Below are 27,128 nucleotides of genomic sequence, written 5' to 3'. Positions count from 1 at the left end.
AGGGAGAGAGGAAAAGAAAGGATGACCCTGGAAAGAGGAAAAAAAAAACAGAAAGGCAGAAAAGAAACACTGGGACCAAAACAAATGGAAAAACACAATGCTCAGACAAAAGAATATTTTATTTGGTACTATACAGTATGTACTGTATTGATATAGTACAGTAGTTTGCGGATCCCCCACTCACATGAGTAGCCGACTGTAAATATATAGTAAATTTCATGTGTACAGTATCTACAGTTCCATTTCAAAGTACAGAACAGTACTGTACTCCCAGAACTCCAAAAAGTACACAAGACAATTACAGGTACAACAACCATCTCTGAAAAGTACAGAGCAATGCTCATAATTCCAAAAAGTACAAACTACAGTACTGTACTGAACATCTCTAAAAAGTACAGACAGTATACAGTACTCATAATTCCAAAATGCTGCGCATTCTCCTCAAGTGCATAATTTCAAGTGGTTCGGTGCCATTTTCTTCCATAAACTGTGTGAATATCTTGACGGCGGCGAGAGCTTCACTAGGTGAAACTTTAGGTGTGTGTATCAGAATCTTCATCGGCGTTGTTTGTATCAACATGCTTATACAGTTTCTGCATCTGACAAAAATTCGGTAGTAGGAACTTCTACATCACTAGTCTCCACCCAGTCTAGCCAGTTGTTTTTAATTTCTATAGATGTGTCCATGTTGAACTCTTTAATATGTCAAAGAGATGGGCAGCTTTTTGTTCACCAGTTTGATTTGTTGTAAAGGTATCAGCTTCAGTAAGTCATGCTTCCGAGTCATGTTCATTTTCAGCGTCATCTGCAGTACTGTTGGCTGAACTGGGCTCACTTGGAGGAAAAAAAAAAGCTTCACCAAGGCCTTTCATCCCACGGTTTTCAAATTGACAGTTGCTTACCTTCATCCCATGCCTTTTCAACCACAATTTAACCACTACTAAATGGACTTGGGAAATATCCACAATTCCAGGAATAACATGTATAGAATGTTTGTACGTTTGGGAAGCTTGCTAGGTGCCCTTGGCCTGGATTGGCCGCTGTCGTGGACAGGATGCTGGGCTCGATGGACCCTTGGTCTTTTCCCAGTGTGGCATTACTTATGTACTTATATTTAATTTTTTTAGAAACTCTGGTAGGCTTGGATTTTCTGATGATACCAAGGCTGAAATTATTTCACAATGATAATTTTGTTTGACATTTTAACAGCCAGCATAAATGACCAGTAAAACAAGTCGTCATCCATGCATTTCTGCTGCTTTTGTAGATTACCAGCAATGTTGCTTTATTAAGATGGCTGAAGCATCAAGGATTTTCAAAATGGCCAATCAATGAAGGAGCAAGCTTGTGTATGCCCGTTTTATTGGTGCAAAATAGTAGAGCCATGCTGTAATTTTATTTAATAACCAGCCCTCTTATGAGGTTCATATTTTGACAAAGTGTTACCCGATAACAGTTTTGTAAATAAAGCTGTTTCATCACAATTGTTCATCGGTGTAGCCTTCATTTTCAAGAAGTTTCTTAAGCTTGCTTGAAAACGTGCTGGCAGCAGCTTAATCCATGAATTGGCTTTCCCTAGCTATTGCAACCTGAGAAATTCCATGGCGCTTTTTAAACCTATGTGTATATCCTAGTCTACTAGCTGAAAATGTTTCTTCACCAGTTGAGTGTCCATATTTTTCTGCTTGTGCTTAAAGAACTGGGCCACTAAGAGGGGTTCCTTACTCTCGCAACCCATGTGTGCAATGCTTTTTCTATTGAAGGATTTGTTGCGTAACACACTTGTTTTTGTTTAAGTACCTAAGATGTAGCAATGTTTTTAATAAAGTCTTGAGGTTTCACTTCATTCCCAAGCCAACCCCAGAGCATTGATTCAGAAATATTTAAAATCTTTTGAATCCTTCACCTGGGATTCCCCATTGCATACTCTGTCTGCAGCCACTAAGTTTTCTTCTACAGTATAGCACTTCCTTCCATTACACTTTTCTGTACTCTAGTTTGAAAACAATTGATGGCACTAAAATTTACAGTTGTGTAGCAACCGGAAACTCCACACTGAAGGTACTGTACACATGTACTGCAGAATATTGTACAAATATTGTTCATACTGTAGACTTGCTGTGAATACTGTACTGTAGCAGTAGCAAACTCCAAAGTGCGACTGAGCCCCACAGGTAATGCGACCCGCATGAGGTTCCATGACGTAACCTGCTCGTGGGACAGAAACGGTAGGCACCATTACTGCAAGTTACAGGACAGTACTGGATGAGGTAAGACAACCCCAGAAACAGGTGAGAGGCTGCCAAAAAATCTGGTCGTGTGAGTGCTTATTGGCAACTTTTTGTAAGAGAACGCTGGGGGCAGGCAGGTCACACACACAAAAAAAAAACCTGGCTAGGCGAGTGCTTTTTGATACAGGAATGAAGGATTTAGATTTATAAGGAACTGGACAACATTCAGGGAAAAGAGGGAGCCAAATGGATAGACGCCACCTTAACCAGGATGGAGTTACTAACATTTAAAAAGAGACAGATTAAACTAAAATGGGAGGGGAGGGGGGGAAGCCGACAGTGCCCAGGAGCACATGGTTTGGTGTGGAGTATCCTTGAAGGATACTATTGAAACAGGACATTTAGGGAATCCCAATAGAAAGGTTTCAACAATGGTGAAAGAAAGCCAGGAATGTTTAAGGGAAGAGCAGAGTAAAGGATGCAAATTAGCCCCATCAAGTTCTAAGCAGTTTGTAGATGCAAGGAAAAAGCTAAATAAAGTGTCTCTATATAAATGCCAAAAACCTAAAAAAAAAAAGATGGGAAAGTTAAGAGTTTATAGCACTAAAACAGGAGGTATATATAATAGGCATCGCAGAGACCTGGTGGAAGAAGGACAATCAATGGGATACTGTGTTATTAGGGTACTAATTATATCGCAGTGATAGAGTGGATCAAATTGGAGGGGGGTTGCACTATATGTTAAAGAAGAAATTAAGTCAAAGAAAATAAATATTCTACATGAAACAGAAGGCAGCACGGAATCCTTACGGATAGAAATTCCATGCGTGCAGGGAAAGAGTATACTGGTAGGGCTGTACTACAGTCCGCCAGGACAGAACAAATAGGTGAAGAAATGTTTACAGAAATTAGGAATACTGGCAAATAGGGTAACACTATAATAAAGAGTAATCTCAATTACCTCAATATTGACTGGATAAATGTTACATCAGGGTGCGCTAGGGAGCTAATATTTCTAGATGTAATAAATGACTGCTTCTTGGAGCAAATGGTCCAGGAACTGACAGGAGGGGGAGCTATTTTAGAGCTAGTCCTTAGTGGAATGCAGGGCATAATATGGTGTTGGATATGCTGGGAAATAGTGATCATTGCATGATCAAATTTGAGCTGATATCTACTGTGGCAGCATTTAATTTTCAAAAAGATGACTATGATAAAATGAATAAAATGTTTAAAAAGAAGCTAAGGTTCAGCCACAAAAGATAGGGCTTTAAATTAGGTATGGACACTGTTTAAAAATACCATCTTGGAAGCCCAGACCAGATGTATTCCACGTATTAAAGGTAGAAAGAAGAGCAAACAACAGCCAGCATGGTTAAAAGGTGAAGTAAAAGTGGCTATAAGAATCAAAAGAACATCCTTCAAAGAACGAAAAAAGAATCCAAAGGAAGAGAATAAGAAGCAACATATGTACTGGTACATTAGATGCAAAGCATTGATAAAGAATACTACAAGAATATGAACAGAAACTTGCCATAGAGGCAAAAACTCACATCAACAACTTTTTCAAGACCATTAGATCATCAAGGAGGAAAAGGAGCACTCGGGGATAACAAGGCCATAGCAGGGAAATTGAATAAATTCCTTGCTTCGGTCATCACAGAAGATGTAAGAGATCTACCTGTACCAAAAATGGTTTTCAAGGGTGACATCACAGAGGAATTAAAAGAAATCTCAGTGAATCTGGAAGACATACTGAGCCAGATAAACAAATTAAAGCGTAGTAAATCACCTGGACTGGATGGTATGTACCCTAGGGTACTAAAAGAACTCAAACATGAAATTGCTGATCTGCTATTAGTGATCTGTATACTGTCGTTAAAATTGTTCATAGTACCTGAAGATTGGAGGCTGGCCAATGTAACGCTGATTTTTAAAAAAGGTTCTAGGGGTGATCCGGGAAATTACAGACCATTAACCCTGACTTCAGTGCCAGGCAAAATAGTGGCAACTATTATAAAGACTAGAATTATGGAACATATAGACAAAAATGGTTTAACGATACAGAGTCAGCATGGATTCAGCCAAGGGAAGTCTTGCCTCACCAATTTGCTTTACTTTTTGAAGATGTAACATAGTAACATAGTATATGATGGCAGAGAAAGACCTGTACGGTCCATCCAGTCTGCCCACAAGATAAACTCATATGTGCTACTTTATGTGTATTCCTGACCTTGATTTGTATCTGCCATTTTCAGGGCACAGACTATAGAAATCTGCCCAGCACTAGCCCCGCCTCCCACCACTGGCTCTGCCACCCAATCTCCGCTAAGCTTTTGAGGATCCATTCCTTCTGAACAGGATTCCTTTATGTTTATCCCACGCATTTTTGAATTCCGTTACCATTTTCATTCAACCACCTCCCGCGAGAGGGCATTCCAAGTACCCACCAGTCTCTCTGTGAAAAAAATACTTCCTGGCATTTCTCTTGAGTCTGCCCTCTTTCAATCTCATTTCATGTCCTCTAGTTCTACCGCCTTCCCATCTACGGAAAAGGTTTGTGGATTAATACCTTTCAAATATTTGAACGTCTTTATCATATCACCGCTGTTTCTCCTTTCCTCCAGGGTATACATGTTCAGGTCAGCAAGTCTCTCCTCATACGTCTTGTAACGCAAATCCCATACCATTTTTGTAGCTTTTCTTTGCACCGCTTCAATTCTTTTTACATCCCACCGCCTTGTCACACTGTTTCGTCGCCTTCAGATCCTCAGATACTATCACCCCAAGATCCCTCTCCTCGTCTGTACAAACTCTCACTGCCTAACACATATGTCTCCTGTGGATTTCTACTCCCTAAGTGCATCACTTTGCATTTCTTCGCATTGAATTTTAATTGCCAAACCTTAGACCATTCTTCTAGCTTCTGCAGATCCTTTTTCATGTTTTCCACTCCCTCCTGGGTGTCCACTCTGTTACAAATCTTAGTATCATCCGCAAAAAGGCAAACTTTACCTTCTGTCACGTCTGTGGCCGTGACCACCCTCAGACTTACCTTATTTCTGGGGGTCAGCTTCTAAGCTGGCTTCTGCCTATCCTTTCTGGAGTAGTTTTCCTTCTGTGTACTGGCTGCTTCCAGCATGGCTCTAATTACTCCACTCTACTGCACCTGGGGGTGCTGCCTGAGTTAGCTCTACCTCTGTCTCCAGCCTGGCTCTGTTTGCTCCTCTTTGCTGCACCTAGGTATTCTAAGTCTCTCTATGTTCTGTGTGCGCTCTGCCTGCTCCTTGGTTTGTGCTCCTCTCACCCGCTGGTGGCCAGAGCCAGTGGCTGCCATAGTTTGTCTTGCTGTTCCTACCCATTCCAGACTTTAGCCCAGTCTGCCGTGCTTTCGCCTAGGTGCCTGGGGGCACTTCTGTATCCTGATTCCTGTTGTTCCTGCTTGCCAGTTCCAGTTTTCCTGTAAGCCCTGCCGGCTGCCCGAACCTGAGGGCTCAACCCTCGGGGAACGGTGGCTAAGCGTAGGTGAAGCCTAGGTCCAGTGTGTTCCTGTCCAGCGGGTTCCGGTCCCGTGTGTTCCAGTCCAGTGGGCTCCACTCCAGTGGGTTCCAGTCCGGTGCGTTCCAGTCCTGTGTATTCCAGTGCAGACCTCCAGTCCGGGGTTCCAGTCCAGCCTTGCCTTGTCTCTGCTTTGAAGGTGACCTTGCCTGCCACTGCCGCTCCATGGTAGTGGTCCAAGGGCTCACAAACCCAGTGCTTCCAGGGAAGAAGCCTGACACTTCTAACCCTTCGGCAATGTCACTCACAAATATATTGAACAGAATCGGCCCCAGCACCGATCCCTGAGGCACTCCACTACTCACCTTTCTCTCATCCAAGCAAATTCCATTAACCACCACCCTCTGGCGTCTGTCCGTCAACCAGTTCTTAATCCAGTTCACCACGTCGGGTCCTATCTTCAGCCTGTTAAGTTTATTCAAGAGCCTCCAGTGGGGAACCGTGTCAAAAGCTTTGCTGAAATCTAAGTAGATTACATCTATAGCACGTCCATGATTCAATTCTCTGGTCACCCAGTCAAAGAATTCAATGAGATTCGTTTGGCACGATTTACCTTTGGTAAAACCATGTTGTCTCGGATCTTGCAACTTATTGGCTTCCAGGAAATTCACTATCCTTTCCTTCAGCATCACTTCCATTACTTTTCCAATAACCGAAGTGAGGCTTATCAGCCTGTAGTTTCCAGCTTCTTCCCTATCACCACTTTTGTGAAGAGGGACCACATCTGCTTTTCTCCAATCCCACGGAACCTCTACAGGGATTTATTAAACAAATCTTTACGAGGACCCGCCAGAACCTCTCTGAGCTCCCTCAATATCCTGGGGTGGATCCCGTCCGGTCCCACGGCTTTGTCCACCTTTAGATTTTCAAGTTGTTCATACACACTCTCTTCCGTGAACGGTGCTATATCCACTCCATTCTCATATGTACTTTTGCCAGTCAATCGCGGTCCTTCTCCAGGATTTTCTTCTGTGAAAACAGAACAAAAGTATCTATTTAGCAAATTTGCTTTTTCCTCATCATTATCTACATAGCGGTTCACAACATCTTTCAGTCTCACAATTCCCTTTTTAGTCTTCCTCTTTTCACTAATATACCTGAAGAAATTTTTGTCGCCCCTCTTTACATTTCTAGCCATTTGCTCTTCCGCTTTCGCCAGACATATCTCTCTCTTGGCTTCTTTCAGTTTCATCCGGTATTCCTCTCCGTGTTCCTCTTCTTGAGATTTTCTATATTTCTGGAACGCCAACTCTTTAGCCTTTATTTTCTCAGCCACTTGCTTGGAGAACCATACCAGTTTCCTTTTTCTCTTGCTTTTATTTACTCTCCCTTACATAAAGGTTTGTGGCCATATTTATAGCTTCTTTCAGCCTGGACCACTGTCCTTCCACTTCTCGTACGTCCTCCCAGCCCATCAGCTCCTTCCTCGGGTATTCCCCCATTTTACTAAAGTCAGCATGCTTGAAATCCAGGACTTTGAGTTTTGAGTGGCCGCCCTCCACTTCAGCTGTCATATCAAACTAAACTGTTTGATGGTCACTGCTGCCCAGGTGGGCACCCACTCGGACATTTGACACACTATCCCCATTTGAGCACCAGATCTAGCGTTGCTCCCTCCCTCGTGGGTTCCGTCACCATTTGTCTGAGCACAGCACTTTGAAAAGCATTCACGATCTCTCTACTTCTTTCCAATTCTGCAGATGGAACCTTCCAATCTACATCCGGCAGATTGAAATCTCCCAGCAATAGCATCTCTCTCTTCTTTCCCAACTTCTGAATATCTGCGATCAGATCTTTATCTAGTTCCTCCAATTGTGTCGGAGGTCTGTAGACAACACCCACGTGGATAGAGGTTCTATCATCTCTTTTTAAGATGTGGATAAAGGTGAGCCAGTTAATGTATCGTATCAATATTTTCAGAAAGCTTTTGACAAAGTTCCTCATGAGAGACTCCTGAGAATATTAAAAAGTGATGGGATAGGAGGCAATGTTCTGTTGTGGATTAGGAATTGGCTATTGGACAGAAAACAGAGGGTAGGCTTAAATGGCCATTTTTCTCAATGGAGAAGGGTGAATAGTGGCGTGCCGCAGGGATCTGTACTGGGAAAGGTGATATTTAACATTTATAAGTGATCTGGAAATGGGAACAAGTGAGGTGATTAAATCTGCAGATGACAGAAAACCAAAGTTGTTAAAAAATATGTGGACTGTGATAAATTGCAGGCAGACCGGACATCCAAATGGCAGATTAAATTTAATATGGACAAATGCAAAGTGATGCACACTGGGAAGAATAAGATATAGTGGAAACAGAAAAGGTTCAAAGCGACCAAAATGACTGGAACTACTGCCATTTGAGGAAAGGCTAAAGAGGTTAGGGCTCGGAAAAGACACAGTTGAGGGGAGATATGATTGAAGTATACAAAATCTTGAATGGTGTAGAACTGGTAAAAGCAAATCAATTTTTCACTCTATCAAAAAGTACAAAGACTAGGTTACATGGCAATACTTTAAAAACAAATAGGAGGAAATATTTTTTCACTCAACAATAGTTAAGCTCTGGAACTTCTTGCCAGACGATGTGGTAACAGCAGTTAGCATAGCTGGGTTTAAAAAAGGTTTGGACACATTCCCGGAGGAAAAGTCCATAGTCTGCTATTGAGATAGATACTGCTTGCCCTGGGATTGGTAGCATGGAATGCTGATATTATTTGGGTTTCTGCCAGGTACTTGTGACCTGGATTGGCCACTGTTGGAAACAGGATACTAGGCTAAATGGACTATTGGTCTGACCCAGTATGACTATTCTTATGTTTATGACTTCTGCAAGAGATTTCTGGAGGCAGGCGGGAGGCAGCCAAAAAACCTGGTTGTGTGAGTGCTTCATTGGCACAAGAGGCAGATTCGCTTATACGTGCACCTAAAGTACACAGTTCTAGGGTCTTTGCCTCCCATCTACCACGGATTATCGGTGCTGTACTGCACCTATGGTAAGTAATAGCAGGACATTAAGAAAGTGAGTCTTTTACAATGGATGTTGATGTGCTTTAACTAGCTGTCTAGTAATACTGCCACAATGCATTAGGTGCATAATATAGTTTCCAACTGTCAAGCATGCTTACCATCATTGATAGAACTATGAAGTTCTGTTTTATATAAGAACTGTAGAAGAGAATGTAAGTCTAAATTTGAGCCATACACAGGCCGTATAGCAAGAAACAACTCTTGACATTGAAGTAAATTTACTACAGAATAGCTAAGAAGAAAGTTTGTATTTTGGGCTGTTCGGTCAAAGTGCTGACCTAAACTTTATAAAAATGTTGCGACATGACCTGAAGAGAGCTGTTCATGTAAGGAAGCCCTCAACTGTCACAGAGCTGAAACAGATCTGAATGGAAGAACAGGATAAAATTTCTCCAGGGTGTGATAAGAGACGGTTTAGATGAGCAAATTGGTGCTGCAATTTACTGAATGAAGTGTTCACATAGATAAACATAAACGTTCTTACAGGTGAAACTTTATTTCAAATAAATAATCCAAATATATCATTTTTGTCTAAGTTATTTATTCACTTGCATTATCTATCTTTCTTGGGGTTTAGATTAGAAATCTATTCATGTTTTCAGTACAAACTCTGCTAGAATACAGACTATCCTACAGCTTTCACAAAGTTTTTTGGTGATATATAAAATATTCATAGTAAAAGAGGTATGTGAGCTTTCAGGACCACAGAGGGACCTATGGTCTCAAACCTTCAAATAATGCAGTTCTCTCCAGGACAAATGTTGTCACTAGACTTCTGTATTATTGATTTCAGTTCTATATCCTGTGCACGGTCGGATGAGAGGATGGGATAAGAACAGCTCAAGCTGTGGGATAACACCTTTGCATGATGAGAGATGCCTCCTGCACTTATTATAAAGCACCCATAAATCTCAGACACTGGGGGCAAGGGATTGTTATTTGGTCAACCATTCAAGTCTGATAGTTTTTTCCAGGTCAGGCACTTATAGATGCTGCTCTGCTGATACAGCCACATACAGGAAGATTGGTGTCCACCAACCCTAGGCATTACATAAAGGCAACGTCGAACTCTATGTGCCCTTTAAAAAAAGGATCTTACCATGACCCTCAGTAGCACACAAATTATCTTGCACAAGTTTATGGCTGCACCAAAGAAGGTGCAAATGTGTACGAGTACTCTCTGTGGGTACACACCTTTTACAAAATGCATGCCTGCACTGCAGCTCAGCCCCAGGGAAGTATACTCGCAGGTATTGTTGGGCAGACTGGATGGACCGTGCAGGTCTTTTTCTGCCGTCATCTACTACGTTACTATGTTATGTAAAAACAGGTGTAGTCTTGCCATGTACCTGCTTTAAATTGATGGTCTCCTATTGGCTATCAGGGACGCATCATCAGCATGACGAGTTGAAGAGAAGGGCGAGAAATGACAGCCCTCCCCCCAGCCAAGAAAATAACAAAATCAACGCCAGTGCCTCAGTTTAAGGCACACAGCTTAAGCTGGAGTGACCTAGTGTAGTGGTTCTCAAACCTAGTCCAGAGGCACCCCAGCCAGTCAGGTTTTCAGGATACCCAAAATGACTCCAGGACTAGGTTTGGGAACTACTGACCGAGTAGTTAGAGCAGGGGTTCTCAACTCGGTCCTCAGGACACACCCTACCAGTCAGGTTTCAGGATACCCAAATGAATATTCAAAAGATAAACTTGCATGCACTGCCTCTACTGTGTGCAAACCTCTCTCATGCATATTCATTAACATATTATTATTATTTATTGTACATTTATACCCCACGTTTTCCCCACAGTTGTCCAGGCTCAAAGTGGCTTACAATGCATTAAATAAATACAAATACAAGAAAATTAATTAGAATAGAAGGAACGGGGAAGAAGAAAATAGGGAAGGAGAGGAGAGTCTAAAATGGTCCGTAGGTACGGTGATAGAAAGGACTGCAGGCAATACGTTGAATCCGTGGAGTTGACTGAACAGGCGACCAGATACACCAGGATGATCTTGCACGAAGTAGCTCCTTGACCGTCCACTCCTGCTCCCAGAGCTATCGGTGCAACGACCCATTCATTCGCAGACATCCTCAATGGGAACAGCAGGAGAAACAGAGTGGGAGTTAACCAGACAAGCAGGCCTGTATCGCAGCTTGAGTCGGCAGGGCAGCACATTCCAGGAGGGCCCAACGGTGCAGCTGCAACGACCAATGGCCAGCAACTGACCGAGCAGCAGGCCGAGGACAGCGGGAGACCCACAGCGCTGAAGAAGCCAGTGGCCCGGAGGGACAGACAGAAGGCCGCAATCAGGGGGACAAATGAGCCCCCTGCAACATGCCGGACCCCACCAGGTAATCCAGAGCCAGCCCACATCCACTTGCAGCAGCCACCGCCACACTCCCGATGCAACCTCACCATACCTCCGCCCGATGCTAGAGGCGAGAAGGGGGACAAGAATTTCTCCGCAGTCAACAACAACGCCACAACCGGTAAGATCGGGCCAGACTACAGCCAGAGAACGGGCTGCAGCGGCGATGGCAACAGGAGCCAATGGTTCCTGCATCTGCAGCCATTTTAGAACAATTGGTAACTAAAAAAGAAAAGAGAGCTTAGGAACAGAGATGCATACTCATTAGGGATATCTTCAAAACCAGACTGGTTTGGAATGCTCCGAGGACTGGGTTGAGAACCCCTGTGCTAGAACAATTATTATTATTAGCATTTGTATAGCGCTACCAGACGCAAGAAACCAGGATTCAAGCCCCTTTTCTCCTACAGACACTCCTTGTGAGCTTGGGCAAGACATTTTGGGGGCAATTTTATAACAGAGCCCCTTCAGTTAGGGATCCATGTAATGCACGATAGAAGTGTACTCTATAAACAGACACCTGGGCACCCAGATGGGTGTCATTATAGCAGTGCTTCTCAATCCAGTCCTTCAGGCACATTTAAGTCCTGTCAGGTTTTCAGGATATCCACAATGAATATGAATGAGATAGATCTTCATACCAAGGAGGCAGTTGAGAAGCACTGCATTACAGAACAGTGTTTCTCAAATCCAGTCCTGGAGTACCCCTTGAACTTGATTTGTATACAATACCTCCATTAGAGTGGAGGAGTGGCCTAGTGGTTAGAGTGGTGGACTTTGGTCCTGGGGAACTGGGTTCGATTCCCATGCAGGTACAGGCAGCTCCTTGTGACTCTGGGCAACTCACTTAATCCTCCATTGACCCAGGTACAAATAAGTACCTGTATACAATATGTAAGCCGCATTGAGCCTGCTATGAGTGGGAAAGCGCAGGGTACAAATGTAGGAAAAAAAATTTTATATGCAAACTTTTCATGCATATTCATTGTGAATATCCTGAAAACCCAACTCGCAAGGGGGGTATACTCTAGGACCAGACTTGGGAAACACTGTTATAGAAAACTTGTGTAACCCACTATCATACGGGTGGGCAACCTCGGTCCTCGAGGGTCGCAACCCGGTCAGGTTTTTGGAATTTCCCCAATGAATATGCATGAGCTCTATTTCCATACAACGGAGGAAGTGCACGCAAACAGACCTTGTGCATACCGTGTTTCCCCGAAAATAGGACATCCTCCGAAAGTAAGACCTAGTAGAGGTCTTGCTTAAATTTGAAAATATAAGGCCTCCCCCGAAAATAAGACCTAGCAGGGGAGGCCTTATTTTTCGGGGAAACATCGGGGTCACCTCCCCACCTGAGATCGCCGGCTCCCCCCCTCGATCAGCGGCTCCCCCCGCCCTCAGTCGCTCCCGAAACTAACCTCTTAACCGCTTCCTTTCACCTTCACACTCGCCGCAAGCAGCAGGGCTGGCCACTCCTTCCTTCCGTGTCCCGCCCTCGTCTGACGTTACGTTACGTCAGGCGAGGGCGGGACACGGAAGGAAGGAGTGGCCTGCCCTGCTGCTTGCGGCGAGTGCGAAGATGAATGGTGAAAGGAAGCATTTAAGAGGTTAGTTACTTCCGGGAGCGACTGAGGGCAGGGGGAGCCGCCGATCTCAGGGGGGGGGGGGGGTGACCCCGATGTTTCCCCGAAAAATAAGGCCTCCCCTGAAAATAAGACCTAGCAGGTCTTGGGGAGCAAAATTTAATATAAGACAGTGTCTTATTTTCGGGGAAACACGGTATTCACTGTGGCTATCCTGAAAACCTGACTGGGTTGCAGCCCTCAAGGACCGAGGTCGCTCACCCCTGCTCTAGCAGCACATTTAACATTCAGGCACCTGCCCTTACAACAGCCCCAGACCTGGCCAACAAGCACCTAGATAAGGCAGAATGCATATAATTTACAGTATTCTGAAAGTGACACATGTAACTGAGAACTCAGCCCATGCGTTGCCTACTTAGGATGTTTACATGCATAGGTGCCACTATTCTGTGCATTAAAAACGCTCAAAGGGCACGTAACCGTGGGTTCCTAGTCATATCTTCTGTTACCCACGACGCCTGCCCACTTACAGTATAAGCTCTTTTAGAAAGAGACGTTATCTCACCTGAATGCTTATCACCACTGTGCACAGGGCTTTATTTGTACATAAAAAGGAACTAAGCAAAGAAAAAAGGCACAAAACTGCTTGCACAAAAGCATAAACAAACAGAAAAGCAGAATAAGGTCAAAAAGGTTTATTGGAACAATACCCGACATGGCCACGTTTCGCCCTCAGGCTGCGTCAGGGGTAAAACTAAAAACAAAACAAAATTCATTAAGACCATACATACAAACAATATAAAGTTCTGCTTCCAAAACCAATGTGAAATATACTATGCTAGAAACACATATAGATCATTACCATACATTTAAATGCATATCATGAAAACATGTACAAATCACATATACAATTCTAAAATCACATATATAGTTCCAAAATCACATATATATTGTAACAACCTTTAATAATTAAGATAAATGAGATTAAGAAGTATCTTAATTATTAAAGGTTGTTACAATGCTTACGGTAACTCAAAGAAAAGAAAGATCTTTGTTCATATATGGTCTAAATATTTACAAAATATCTCCCACAAGGCTAGAAGTGCAGTGCTTAACAAATTGGATACGTCCTAGATAGTGAGACATCCAGCAGATATTTGCTCCGGATTTTGGACCGGTTAAGACCTGTAATAGATATTGCTAGTATAATTACCATGAAATCAGGGCCGTGCCGATGCGGTAAGCGGGGTAAGCGCCGCAGGGGGGCGCTATCCTCTGGGGGGCGCCGCCGCTGCGTGCTTACCCTGCCCGCCCTCTTCTCCCCCCCAAGATCCCGTTCCTTTTTTTTTTCTTTTAAATTTACCTTCCTCCGGCAGCGCAGCGTCAGTGAAGGAGGCGGCGCTCCCAGTCCCGACGTCTCTAGCCTTCCCTTGTTCGCTGCTCACTGCCCCGCTTTTGTGCAAGACGTTTTGTGCCTTTTTTCTTTGCTTAGTTCCTTTTTGTGTACAAATAAAGCCCTGTGCACAGTGCACAGCCAGAAGGCGGGGCAGTGAGCAGCGAACAAGGGAAGGCTAGAGACGTCGGGACTGGGAGCGCCGCCTCCTTCACTGACGCTGCGCTGCTGGAGGAAGGTAAATTTAAAAGAAAAAAAAAAGGAAAGGGATCTTGGGGGGGAGAAGAGGGCGGGCAGTTCCTACATGGGAGCGGGAGGGCAGGGGAGAGAAGGGAATCGCTGCCTTGGAGCCAGGCAGGTGCGGGGGGGGAGGGGGGGGGCGCCAACTGGTAGTCTGCAGGGGGGCGCCAGAGACCCTTGGCACGGCCCTGCATAAAATAAGTAGATAAAGGTAAAGGAGTAAAATAAGTAAAGGAGTAAAATAAAGGGGAGGTTGGGGGGGGGGGAAGGGGGAGGAAAGGATGTAAAATAATGATGATGATGTTAGACTAGATGCATATGTACAATTACGACATGACTGAATGTTTACAAAATGTTTGACTTTATTGGTTTCTTTTGACGTGGTACATCATCAATAAAAACCGTTGAAATATAAAGGTTGTTACAATGTATGGTATTGATCTATATGTGTTTCTAGCATAGTATATTTCACATTGGTTTTGGAAGCAGAATGTTATATTATTTGTATGTATGGTCTTATTGAATTTTGTTTTGTTCTTAGTTTTACCCCTGACGCAGCCTGAGGGCGAAACGTGGCCACGTCGGGTATTGTTCCAATAAACCTTTCTGACCTTATTCTGCTTTTCTGTTTGTTTACACAAAAAGGAACTAGAAAGTTTCAAGAACTTTCCAAAATAGATGAGAAGGAAGAGAAACAACAGGTGGGTAATGGAGAAGAGAAATCAGCAGAGAAAAATATGAAGCACATAAGCACCGCCATACTGGGAAAAGCCCATGAAGAAGAAAAAGGACTTTGTAGAAGGGTGCAGGACTCAGGAAACTGGGGAGAAGACAGGCAGGCCAGGGTCAGAAGCAACAGAAGAAGGGGAGAATAGATTAGGGAGCAGAAAGTGTTCTCCGTTTTACTCCAGGCTCAGCTCCCGCCCCTTTCTTCCCTGCAGGCTGGCTGGAAGGGAGGGGCTGGGCCAGAACACCCTTTTTGCTCTGGAATCTGAAAACCAAAAGGTAGCAGAACTGCGTTCCAGGCTGGTCCCCCATAAATTCAGCTCTGATTGCGCAGCTCTACATATCGGCACTATAAAAATGCAAATCATCAAGGCTAATTTAAGACCTTTTGAACCTGTTATGAATTGTGTAGGCAGATAAAATAAATATGCAGTGACTTTCTTTTTTGTTGGTTGCTATTACCTGTTGGCATGGCAGTGTCAATAGAGCACACCCCCTGTAGCATACAGGAGGGCATAGTCTGGCCTGCTATTTGCTCAGCTGGAGTCATGATCGGCTGTACTACTGGCCCACCCCCTGCAGCATTTCGGTTTCTCTCCGCTGCAGCCATCTTCTCCTTGCATCGGCGCTTGAGGTCCCGGTGTCTCTTCTTGCACTCCTCCAGGCTCCGGTTCATGTGGCCCACGGCATTCACAGCTGTAACCACCTCTTGCCATGCAGCCAGTTTGAAGAAGATGGGCCCGCTGCCAAACAGGACCTCCTGGCGTAGTTCTACTTCCTGAGCCAGCACCATGACCTCAGCCCGTGTAAAGTTTGGCTTCCGTTTGGCTTCCTTTGGCCGCATATATTTCATCATCTGTAGGTCGAGAGAGAAAAGTAGGACACACAGTTAGGAGTTACAGATGTTCAGATATGCTTGGAATTATTGTATCAAACAAAACTCGGTGGGGGGGGGGGGGGGGGGGTGGGAGGGGGAGCAGGCAGGCAGTGTGGTGACCAGACAGCAACAATAGCCAAATTCAGAAGGAAAACTGGATGCTTATGGAAGAAGGGACGCTCTGCTTTCTATCTGTCCAGGCTCAGGAGAGGCTTTATGGTAGAAAAGCAAATTAAGATACAAATAGCTAGTGTGTGTTGTAGAACTCTCTTTTTCATTCTACAAAACTGAAAGGTTACAAGTTGAAGACGATTGATGGCTGGACTACTATAAGGAAATACCTATATTAGGGCTGTGCTAAATCCTACTGAAATAAACACTTTATCTGATTTCACATTGCTTCTTTTATTATCTGTTATGTTAAAGCTCAATGTCCATTAATTGTATTCGGCCAAATAGTAAAATATGCTATTTGGACTAGGTTTAGCTGTGGTGGTTGGCAACTTTTTGCTGGCAAAAGCAGTACTGGCCACTAGGTGTATTGAGCTAGGGAGTGGAGCTGTGTCTGAGGCTGATTGGGTGAGGTTGAATGGAACAGTGGAGGAATGAGGGGAGGGGGAGGGCGAAGAATGCTCCGGTGAATGTTTATCAAGTGACAGCTAGTTACTACTATTATTAGTAGTAGATCAACACATGAAGGTTGCCAGCTATTTCTCTGGCTGGATAACACAGCTGCCACCAGATCAGGGGTCGATTACTGATCTGATGTTTACAAACAAGGAGACTGAAGCATTCAGAGACTGCAGAATGCATGCAAAAATGCTACAGTTTCATGTTATGCAAAAGTGTCCTGGGGAAAGGAAAAATCAGACTGGAAATCCTAGTTATTGGAGGAGTGGCCTACTGGTTAGAGCATCCATCTTGACATTCATAGGTGGCCTGTTCAAATCCCACTGCTGCTCCTTGTGATCTTGGGCAAGTCACTTAACCCTCCATTGCCTCAGGTACAAACTTAAGATTGTGAGCCCTCCAGAGACAGAGAAATACCCAGTGTACCTGAATGTAACTCACTATGAGCTACTACTGAAAAGGTGTGAGCAAAATCTAAATAAATAAATAAATAAATATATTATAACTTCAGCTGCCAGAGTTGCACCTCTGATACACTGAGGTACTGTGGGATTTTGCTCTATTTCCTCTACTGCCCTCTAATTTATGTGTTTTAGAGAAATTGAAGAGATGAGTTCCAAAATTGCAGTTGGGTTACAAAACTCCAAGGGAACGGTACAATATAGGGGGTGAAGTGCTTCTGTGTACGAAAGAAAAGGGAAAGGAAAGGGAATGGGACTCGATATACTGCCTTTATGTGGTTTTTATTTTATTTTTTTGCAACTACATTCAAAGCAGTTTACATATATTCAGGTACTTATTTTGTACAGGGGCAATGGAGGGTTAAGTGACTTGACCAGAGTCACAAGGAGCTGCAGTGGGAATCGAACTCAGTTCCCCAGGATCAAAGTCTGCTGCACTAACCACTAGGCTACTCCTCCACTAGCAACATTCCATGTAGAAGCCTGCCCTTGCAGATCAGCAACGCAGCTGCGCAGGCTTCTGTTTCAGTGAGTCTGACGTCCTGCAAGTACACCGCGCAGCCTTCTGTTTCTGTGAGTCTGACGTCCTGCACGTACACAGAAACAGACGCCTGCGCGGCCGCGTTGCTGATCTGCAAGGGCAGGCTTCTACATGGAATGTTGCTAGTGGAATAGCAACATTCCATGTAGAATCTCAAGTAGTAGCAACATTCCATCTAGAATCTCAAATAGGGAAAGGGAAATGGGACTTGATATACCGCCTTTCTGAGGTTATTTGCAACTACATTCAAAGCGGTTTACATATATTCAGGTACTTATTTTGTACCAGGGGCAATGGAGGGTTAAGTGACTTGCCCAGAGTCACAAGGAGCTGCAGTGGGAATTGAACTCAGTTCCCCAGAATCAGAGCCCGCTGCACTAACCACTGGGCTACTCTTCCACTAGTAACACTCCATGTAGAAGCCTGCCCTACATGGGGCAGGACGTCAGACTCACAGAAACAGAAGCCTGTGCAACTGAGTTGCTGATCTCAATGGCAGGCTTCTACATGGAATGCTGCTAGTGGAATACCAACATTCCATCTAGAATCTCCAATAGCAGCAACATTCCATGTAGAATCTCAAATAGGGAAAGGGAAATGGGACTTGATATACCGCCTTTCTGAGGTTATTTGCAACTACATTCAAAGCGGTTTACATATATTCAGGTACTTATTTTGTACCAGGGGCAATGGAGGGTTAAGTGACTTGCCCAGAGTCACAAGGAGCTGCAGTGGGAATCGAACCCAGTTCCCCAGGCTCAAAGTCTGCTGTACTAACCACTAAGCTACTTGAGGGTGATTCTATCTGATGATCTTAAGGTGGCCAAACAGGTAGAAAAGGCTATGGTTTAAGCAAGAAGGATGCTTGGGTGCACAATGAGAGGAATAACCAGCAGTGTCCTTGTATAAGTCTCTGGTGTGGTCCCATTTAGAGTACTGGGTGCAATTCTGGAGACCACATCTACGGAAGGATATAAACAGGATGGAGTCGGTCCAGAGGGCGGCTACAAAATTGGTAAGCAGTCGTGAACATAAAACATATAGGGACAGGTTCATGAACCTCAACAAGTATATGCTGGAAGAGAGGAGAGGGAGAAGGGATGATAGAGATGGCGTTAACGTATAGAAGGTAAGCCTTTTTCAAGTGAAGGAAAACTCTGGAATGAGAGGGCATAGGATGAAGTTAAGAGGAAAGAGGCTTAGGAGGAATCTAAGAAAATACTCTTTCACGGAAAGGGTAGTGGATGTGTGGAATGGCCTCCCAGTGGAGGTTGAGGAGACGAGGACTGTATCAGAATTTAAGAAAGATTTGGACAGGCCTGTGGGATCCCTTAGGAAAAGGAGGAGTTAGTGGTTACTGAGGATGGACAGACTGGATCGTCCACTTGGCCCTTATCTGCCGTCATGTTTCTACGCAAGTACATTATTTTCAAAAATGAGTTCATACCAGAAACCAAGCACCTTTACAGATAACACATAGGATGTGCGAAATTTGCACTAAAAGACATTTATTTGTAAAGTATATAGTATTTAGTGGAAATAAAAGCTTGCATTTATCCAGAGAACGCTTTTCAGACTCACTGCTTCAATTGGTCTTAGAAGTTCCCAGATGTAATAGGGCAAAACTAGGAGAAGTTCATGGTCAGGAAGATAATCCTATTAGCCACAAGTAGATTCAGGATGGCAAGAATCTGCTTTACTAGCAGCACTAGACCAGTATTTCAAGCTGGTCCTGGAATACTTCCAAGCCTGTCTAGTTTTCAGGATGCCCACGATGAAATTTGCCTATATATATATATATATTCACTGTGGATATCCTAGAAAACCAGACTGTCAGGGGTGGGCAATTCCAGCCCCAGATTGAAACACTGGTCTAGACTATACAAACGATCTCCTATTTGCTTCTTATCCCCCCCCCCCCCCACCCAAAAAAAAAAAGAGAATGCAAACCCCAAACTGAAAAGAACAATGTCTGCTTACAGAGAAGACTTAACATTAACCCAAACGCCTCACCTATCTCCAGGTCATCAGATTCACAATTAGAAAGTGCTTCTGAGTTGGCCGGCAGACGTACAGGTTGCAGGGTAACAAACTCCAGGAATACAGAGTAAGTATAGGAGTATTAGAGAGCAGCGAGTTATTGTTTTACCTCATTCTTGTTTTTTTAATGTTTCCTTTTATTCGCCCTTTCCTCTCTGAGCACACCACCCGGACACTCGTCCACTCTCTCATTACCTCTCACCTTGACTACTGCAACCTACTCCTCACTGGCCTCCCACTTAGCCATCTATCCCCCCTTCAATCCGTTCAGAACTCTGCTGCCCGTCTTATCTTCTGTCTGGACCGATATGCTCATATCACCCCTCTCCTCAAGTCACTTCACTGGGTTCCGATCAGGTACCGCATACAGTTCAAGCTTCTCCTACTAACCTACAAATGCACTCGATCTGCAGCCCCTACTTACCTCTCTACCCTCATCTCCCCTTACGTTCCTACCCGAAACCTCCGCTCACAGGACAAATCCCTTCTCTCAGTACCCTTCTCCTCCACCGCCAAATCCAGGCTCCGCCCTTTCTGCCTCACCTCACCCTATGCTTGGAATAAACTCCCCGAGTCCATACGCCAAGCCCCCTCCTTGCCCATCTTCAAATCCTTGCTCAAAGCAAACCTCTTCAATGTCGCTTTCGGCACCTAACCATTGTACCTCTGTCCAGGAAATCTAGACTGCCCTAACTTGACATTTCGTCCTTTAGATTGTAAGGTCCATTGAGAAGGACTGTCCTTCTTTATGAAATTGTACAGCGCTGTGTAATCCTAGTAGCGCTCTAGAAATGTTAAGTAGTAGTAGTTATGTATTTATGGAGGTTTAATCTGTTACCTGCCTAGAGTCATGGGTTAGTATGGGATATTTAAGTCTTTGTAAATAAAATATATTTGGAAAATGCAAAGCAGCTAACTGCCATTGCAAATGGATTCCTGAATGGTTTGAAGTATGAAGGGCAAAAGAGCAGGAAAGACCTACAGAAACTAATCAGGAGAATCAGACTCTATCAAAGGAGAGCCTTCTCTATGCAAGATCATGCTAGTATTTTTCAACGGTTTCTTTTTTTGTTCTCATAAAATGAAAAACAAAACAAAACACCCTGTTACTGAATTTCCACGTTAGCTTGCAGAGTAAGGCAGTAGGATGGATTCTCCAATTGTGAGCAACTTACATAAGGTGGAACGGCCTGAAGCGACTGTGCCGGTTGGGATGCATGGCCAGAGTTTCTCTGATGGATCATCTGAAAATGCAGAAGAATAAGTCACAGAAACACTGAACACATTTTTCAAGAGCAGCAGCAGGCGCATTTCCTTTGGGAGATATCCATAATACAAAAGCAAGCTTTTCTTCCCAGTGGAAAAGAAAGCTTTAGAACAAGGAGTCATGACAGGAGGCTTGGAAGCTGGTAGACTCAGGCGTGAACACAGGAAACTATTTCCTCCAAGAAAAGGGTGATAGAAGCAAAGGATGGCTTCCCTGGGGACAAAATACAGGATGGGAAATTATGAAATTGTGCAAAGGGTCCCAGGCAGCATCAGTCTGGAACATTAAGTTCAGGGAGACTTGGGAAGATAAGAGTAACAACATATGACCTTTGTTCTTCTACCCAACCCAGGAAAATGATGCCCAAATTTATATTCGCCAACTAAAACAAACTAATTTATATTGATAACTTTTCTTTTTATATAATGCTAATCTCAGTCCTGTTTCCTTTCCGAGCACCCTTCCATCTTTCATGTCTTCATATTTTTATTTGCTTATTTGTTTTCTCCATCACTTGTTTGCTTCTCTTCCTGCTCACCTATTCTCTTCCTGTCCCCAAAGGGAGTGTTACATTTGGGAGCACCAGTTGCTTTGATTGTCGCATGCTACATGGAGGGAGGAAATTAACAATGGGTTCTGTTATTATTCACTTTTATTTACGGCAGGGCTGTGGAGTCGGTACACCAAATTTTCGAGTCCGACTCCTATTTTCTTCATGTTTAATTGTGAAGTGCTGCGTACGACTGGTAGCGCTATAGAAATGATTTGTAGTAGTAGTATTGATATTAGGCTTTAAATTTTTTGCTCTGGGTCTAGAGTACTGGTACATAAAAGGGCAAATATACATATATATTTGTAAACATGACTTTAAAAACCCCATTACAATATATGGTAAACTTATTTTGCAGCTCGAGTTGGTACTTTTTTTACCGACTGCAACCAAAATTGCTTCCGACTTGGACTCCACAGCCCTGTTTGTGTGTCTGGGTATTTTAAAGATGTTGTTTGCAAATTTTTATTTTGTACATTGCCTTGGATGGAACATTGGGACTTGTGAAGGTAATTAACACATTTACATAGTTACACAAATAAATCTTTCACCTCTCACCTTCAATGCTGTATTCGTTCAGCCCTTTTCTACCCATTGCTCCTCCTGGGTCTCTCAGCTTCTTGTTAGCCCGGACCTTCCCTAACTTCCTACCTCCCCCTTTTCTCTACCTTCTGCCTTCCCTTCTACCTAGCCTGCCCCAACTTCCACTTCCCTTTCTTAGACTCTCACACCAAACTCCATCTATCTCTTCCTTTAATCTCCACCCCAGCCTCTACATTCTTTAGTCCAGTGTTTCCCAAGTCAGTCCTGGAGTACCCCCCCCCCCCCCTTGCCAATCAGGTTTTTAGGATATCCACAATGAATATGCATGAACTTGATTGGTAGACCCCGTCTCTATTATATGCAAATCTCTTTCATGCATATTCATTGTGGATATCCTGAAAACTTGACTGAAGGGGGTACACCAGGACTAACTTGGGAAACACTGCTTTAGTCTGCCATGCCCCCTCCTTCGTTAGTCTCTTACTCACCTTAACCTCCATGATTTCTCATAGTCCCTGTCCTCCTCCTCTCAGCATAATCCTATATAATAAAACGCACCTCCAACATTCTGAAGCTGACTGCATGGCTGAGGCATTCCTGCTCTCTGTATCCATCTCCTGAATTGACATTACGTACTTCCGGGTTCGTCACAAGCAGAAGTGACCAACCACACGAGGCTTCTCGGCTTCAGAATATTGGAGGTGCATTCCATTAAATAGGATTGGTCAGTTCCTTGAAGCACAGCCAGAGCTCAGCGTCCTGCACAGTAACGCTCAGACACCAGAGAGAGAGGGGGGGGGGGGGCTGACACCAGAGAGAGGGAGGGAGGGGGGGCCTGACACCAGAGAGGGGGGGGAGGTATCTCTGTCACACACACTCTCTCTCTCACAGTCAATTTCTTTGTTTGTCTTTCTTTCTCTCTCACACTCACTGTCTCTCACACAATCTCTCTCACACTGTATCACATTCACTCTCTATGTGTCACACAGTCACTCACACACTCTCTTGGTCTCATACACTCAGTCTCACAGAGAGTCTGTGTCTCACACACACACTCTCTCTCTCTCGCACACACTGTATCTGTGTGAAACACACTTTCTCTCTCTCACACTGTGTCTCACATACACACTTGCACACACTCTCATTCTCACACACACACTCTCTCACAGATACACTCGCATCCAGACTCACTCTCTCTCTCTCTCACACACACACACACACGCACATACACTCTCTCAAACATACATACTCCGAGGAAAACCTTGCTAGCGCCCGTTTCATTTGTGTCAGAAACGGGCCTTTTTTTTTTACTAGTAATGTAATAAATAACGGCAGAAGGAAGACCAAATTGGCCATGGAGCTCATTTTCAAAAGAGAAAAACGTTCAAAAAGTGGCATAAATCTGCATTTGGACGTTTTTCTCACAACCATTTTCAAAACCAATTTTTAGATGCTTTTCTATGAAGTTTGTCAGAAATGCGTTCAAATCACAAGGGGGGGGGGGTGTCAAGGACAGGATCTGGGCATTCCTAACACTTGGATGTTTTTTCAGCCATATTGGAACAAAACAAAACCATCCAGGACTAAAACTAAGACATTTTGAGCTAGACCTGCTTTTATAATAAATAAAGCACAAAAAAGGTGCCCTATATGAGCAGATGACCACTGGATGGAATCAGGGATGACCTCCCCTTAATTCCCCCAGTGGTCACTAACCCCCTCCCACCCGCCAAAAATGGGATGAAAAACATTACTTGCCAGCCTCAGATGTTATACTCAGGTCCATTAGAACAACATGTAGGTCCCTAGAGTAGTCTAGTGGCGGGTGCAGTGTACTGCAGACAGGTGGACCCAGGCCCATACCTCCCCCTACCTGTTACACTTGTGGAGGAAACTGCAAGCCCTTCAAAACTCATCAGAAACCCACTGTACCTACATATAGGTGCCCCCTTCACACGTAAAGCCTATGGTAGTGGTGTACAATTGGGGGTAGTGGGGGTTTTTTTTTTGGGGGGGGGGGGAGGGGGTAGGCTCAGCAGACAAGGGAGCAATGGTGAAATGTGTACCGGGGAGCAATTTTTTAAGTCCACTGAAATGCCCCCTAGGATGTCCTATTGCTTTCCTGGGATGTCTGGAGGACCAGTCTACTAAAAATGCTGCTGGCTCCTCCTATATCCCAATGGCTTGATTTTCTGCATTTTGCACTTCTTTTTTTTTTTTCAAAAATGACCAAGAAAAACAAAACATCCAAATTACAAAACCTCGTTTAAAACAGCATTTTTGAACAACAAAAAAAAAAGATACACGTTTTTCTGTTTTGAAAATGACCTTGTTGGCGTACACAATTACATTATTTCCTATACACAAACTTCAACACCGGCTCCCTTTCCCCATACTAGTTATGTGAACTTTCAACCCTCTTCCTACCACTGCTTCCCATTACTCACAATAAGCTACTACTGAAAAAGGTGTGAACTAAATTCAAATCATAATAATTACCGTCCCAAGCACACCCAGCACCAGCCTCTACTGGTAGGCCATTTGAGGCTAGTCAGTATTCTTTATGGATCTTAAAATTATCATTACCAGATCCAACACCCATATTTTCTTCCTTGTCTTATTACCACATTTTCTAACAATCCACACAGCTGCAAAAACTAGCAAAGTCATTACCCAAATCATCCAACATCCCTCTGCTCATTGTAGCTTGGGTTTTAACCCCAATCCCTTCTTGGAGCTTGCTATGTTTTGCTGTATGTCTGTGAAATATGTATAATTATTATGATTGTGAATTGTTTTGTTTGTGGGTTATAATTTTTTTTTTAATAAATCAGTCAACTGTGATTGGGTCCATTAAGCGCTGCTCTATGCACGTTACCCTGAGCTATCCCTGTGGCCTGTGGTACAAGTAAACATTCTCAGGGTAGAGGCCTTTGGGTTTTGAAGTCTGTTACTGTTTTAAAATACGTCAGATTTCCAATTGTATGATATAGCCATTCAGCTGGCTGGTTCTAGGGCACTAGTTTATAGCAGTGGGGTTGGAAAGAACGGTCTTGGACTTGTTTTATTACAAGGGTAAACTGAACACAAAAGTCCCATGAAGAAATCACAAAACACCAAAAAGTGGGAAATGGAAAAAAAGCCCAACAGGCAATGGGATAAACAAACAAACTTTAATAGAAGGATGCTTGAATAAATGTAATGCAAGGAAACCTGCAAATGCAAAAGGACTTGACACCGCGTTTCGGCACAGATGTGCCTGCCTCAGGAGTCTACAATAAAAAACAGACCCAATAAACATGGCTATAAATATATCATACGTCAATAACCACTTTTTGGTTATTGACGTACGATATATGTTACAAGATATATGTGCCATCTCTCTTCTGCCAACCTGCAGTCCGGGATGCTACACATACCCCCAATTTTATACATGGCAGCCAAAGTTGGGCCCACAAATAAATGCCCAGTTATGCCCATAACACAATCAGCCAATTTATTTATTTATTTTGGTGCATTTGTAGCCCACACTTTCCCACATAAGCAGGCGCAATGTGGCTTACATAAATCAAGAGTATACAATTCAATATAGAGATGGCACAGAAGCAGAATGTGACAGGAGGGGAAGGTACACGGGATGACACGGGGAAATGACAGGGGTGAAGAGCCAACAAGTGGTAAAGAGAGGATGAGCCAGGGGAATAAGCCTTGGCGAATAAGAAGGTCTTCAAGGACTTCTTGAACTGCAATAAATACCAATAATTTATGTTAACGAGCACCAACTGGCACTATTCTGTGAACTGAGCACCTAACTTCTCTCATGCACTGACGTGGGTGGGGCAATGGGCATGTCAGGGGCATTGCAACTATACTTAAACAGATGCATTTACACGCCTATTTACTCTCTTATTACTACCTCATGTATACTATAATGAGCACCAAAGCCATTACATGGGGTTTAAACTTTAGGTGACGGCAAACTTGCTGCTAAGAATGGCATGAAAAAGCCACACCTATGAAGGAATTCTGTAAATAGTGCTAAAAGTTTGACATTAAAAAAAAAAAAAAAAGAAAACCCAGGACGCTAAGCCAATACTTTGTAACGGCAAAGTTCACTGCCAAATCTGCTCTAGTATACTAGCTTAAGCCACAGCCACGTGCCAGACTTTAGGCGTGATCACTTTCACCACGTCTATTGCTGGTGCCTAAAATCAGTGGTTTATTATTTATTTATAGCCCACATTATTCCAATAGATCAGGTTCAATGTAGCTAACACCTTTATTGTGCAATTAACAGTACAAAAAGTGATGCAGGATAGGGGCAGTTTACTTCCAGGTTGCAATATGCGGTGTTTTGAGATCTGGAAAGAGAAGGAAATTGTATGTTTAGCAGATTCACTGCATCAAGATCTTTTGGGCCAATACGGGATCCAGATTAAGGCTTTTATTCATAAGTGTTGCCATACTGGGACAGACAGAAGGTCCATCAAAACCAGCATTATGTTTCCAACAGTGGCTAATCCAGGTTATAAGTACCTGGCAAGTACATTTTATGCTGCTTATCCTAGATATAAGGGAAAGGGAATGGGACTTAATATACCGCCTTTCTGTGGTTTTTCCAACTACATTCAAAGTGGTTTACATATTATATACAGGTACTTATTTGTACCTGGGACAATGGAGGGTTAAGTGACTTGCCCAGAGTCACAAGGAGCTGCAGTGGGAATTGAACCCAGTTCCCCAGGATCAAAGTCTGCTGCACTAACCACTAGGCTATTCCTCCACTCCACTTTTCCAAGTCCATCTGAATAATGGCATATGGACATTTCTTTTAGGAAGATATCCAAAACCTATTTTAAACCACGCTAACTGCTTTTACTACATTCTGTGGCAACAAATTCCAGAGTTTAATTACACGTGGAGTGAAGAAATATTTTCTCCGATTTGTTTTAAATGTATTATTTTGTAGGTCCATTGCGTGCCCCCTAGTCCTAGTATTTTTAGAAAGAGTAAACAAGTGATTCACGTCTACCCGTTCCACTCCACTCACTATTTTATAGATCTCTATCACATCTCCCCTCAGCCGCCTTTTC

At 43.6% G+C, this 27,128-nt stretch overlaps 1 protein-coding gene across 4 annotated transcripts in view; it reads right to left on the bottom strand.

The window, feature by feature from the left end:
* The window catches only part of LOC115465795 (nuclear apoptosis-inducing factor 1-like), a 52,928-nt gene that overhangs the window by 19,349 nt on the left and 6,451 nt on the right, over positions 1-27,128 (bottom strand). For 3 of the 4 annotated variants that reach the window (XM_030196552.1, XM_030196534.1, XM_030196526.1), the window contains exons 2-3: positions 20,851-20,919; positions 15,589-15,982 (exon numbers count right to left, since the gene is read on the bottom strand). In XM_030196552.1, coding sequence (XP_030052412.1) covers positions 15,589-15,982; positions 20,851-20,919 — 463 coding nt within the window. The remainder of the gene's footprint in view (positions 1-15,588; positions 15,983-20,850; positions 20,920-27,128) is intronic. The other variant, XM_030196543.1, reaches the window with a different exon arrangement.

The sequence above is a fragment of the Microcaecilia unicolor genome, chromosome 1 (genome assembly GCF_901765095.1).
Source record: "Microcaecilia unicolor chromosome 1, aMicUni1.1, whole genome shotgun sequence".
NCBI lineage: Eukaryota > Metazoa > Chordata > Amphibia > Gymnophiona > Siphonopidae > Microcaecilia > Microcaecilia unicolor.
Note: the sequence above shows the minus strand (reverse complement) of the source record. Positions and strands in the feature narration are given on the sequence as shown.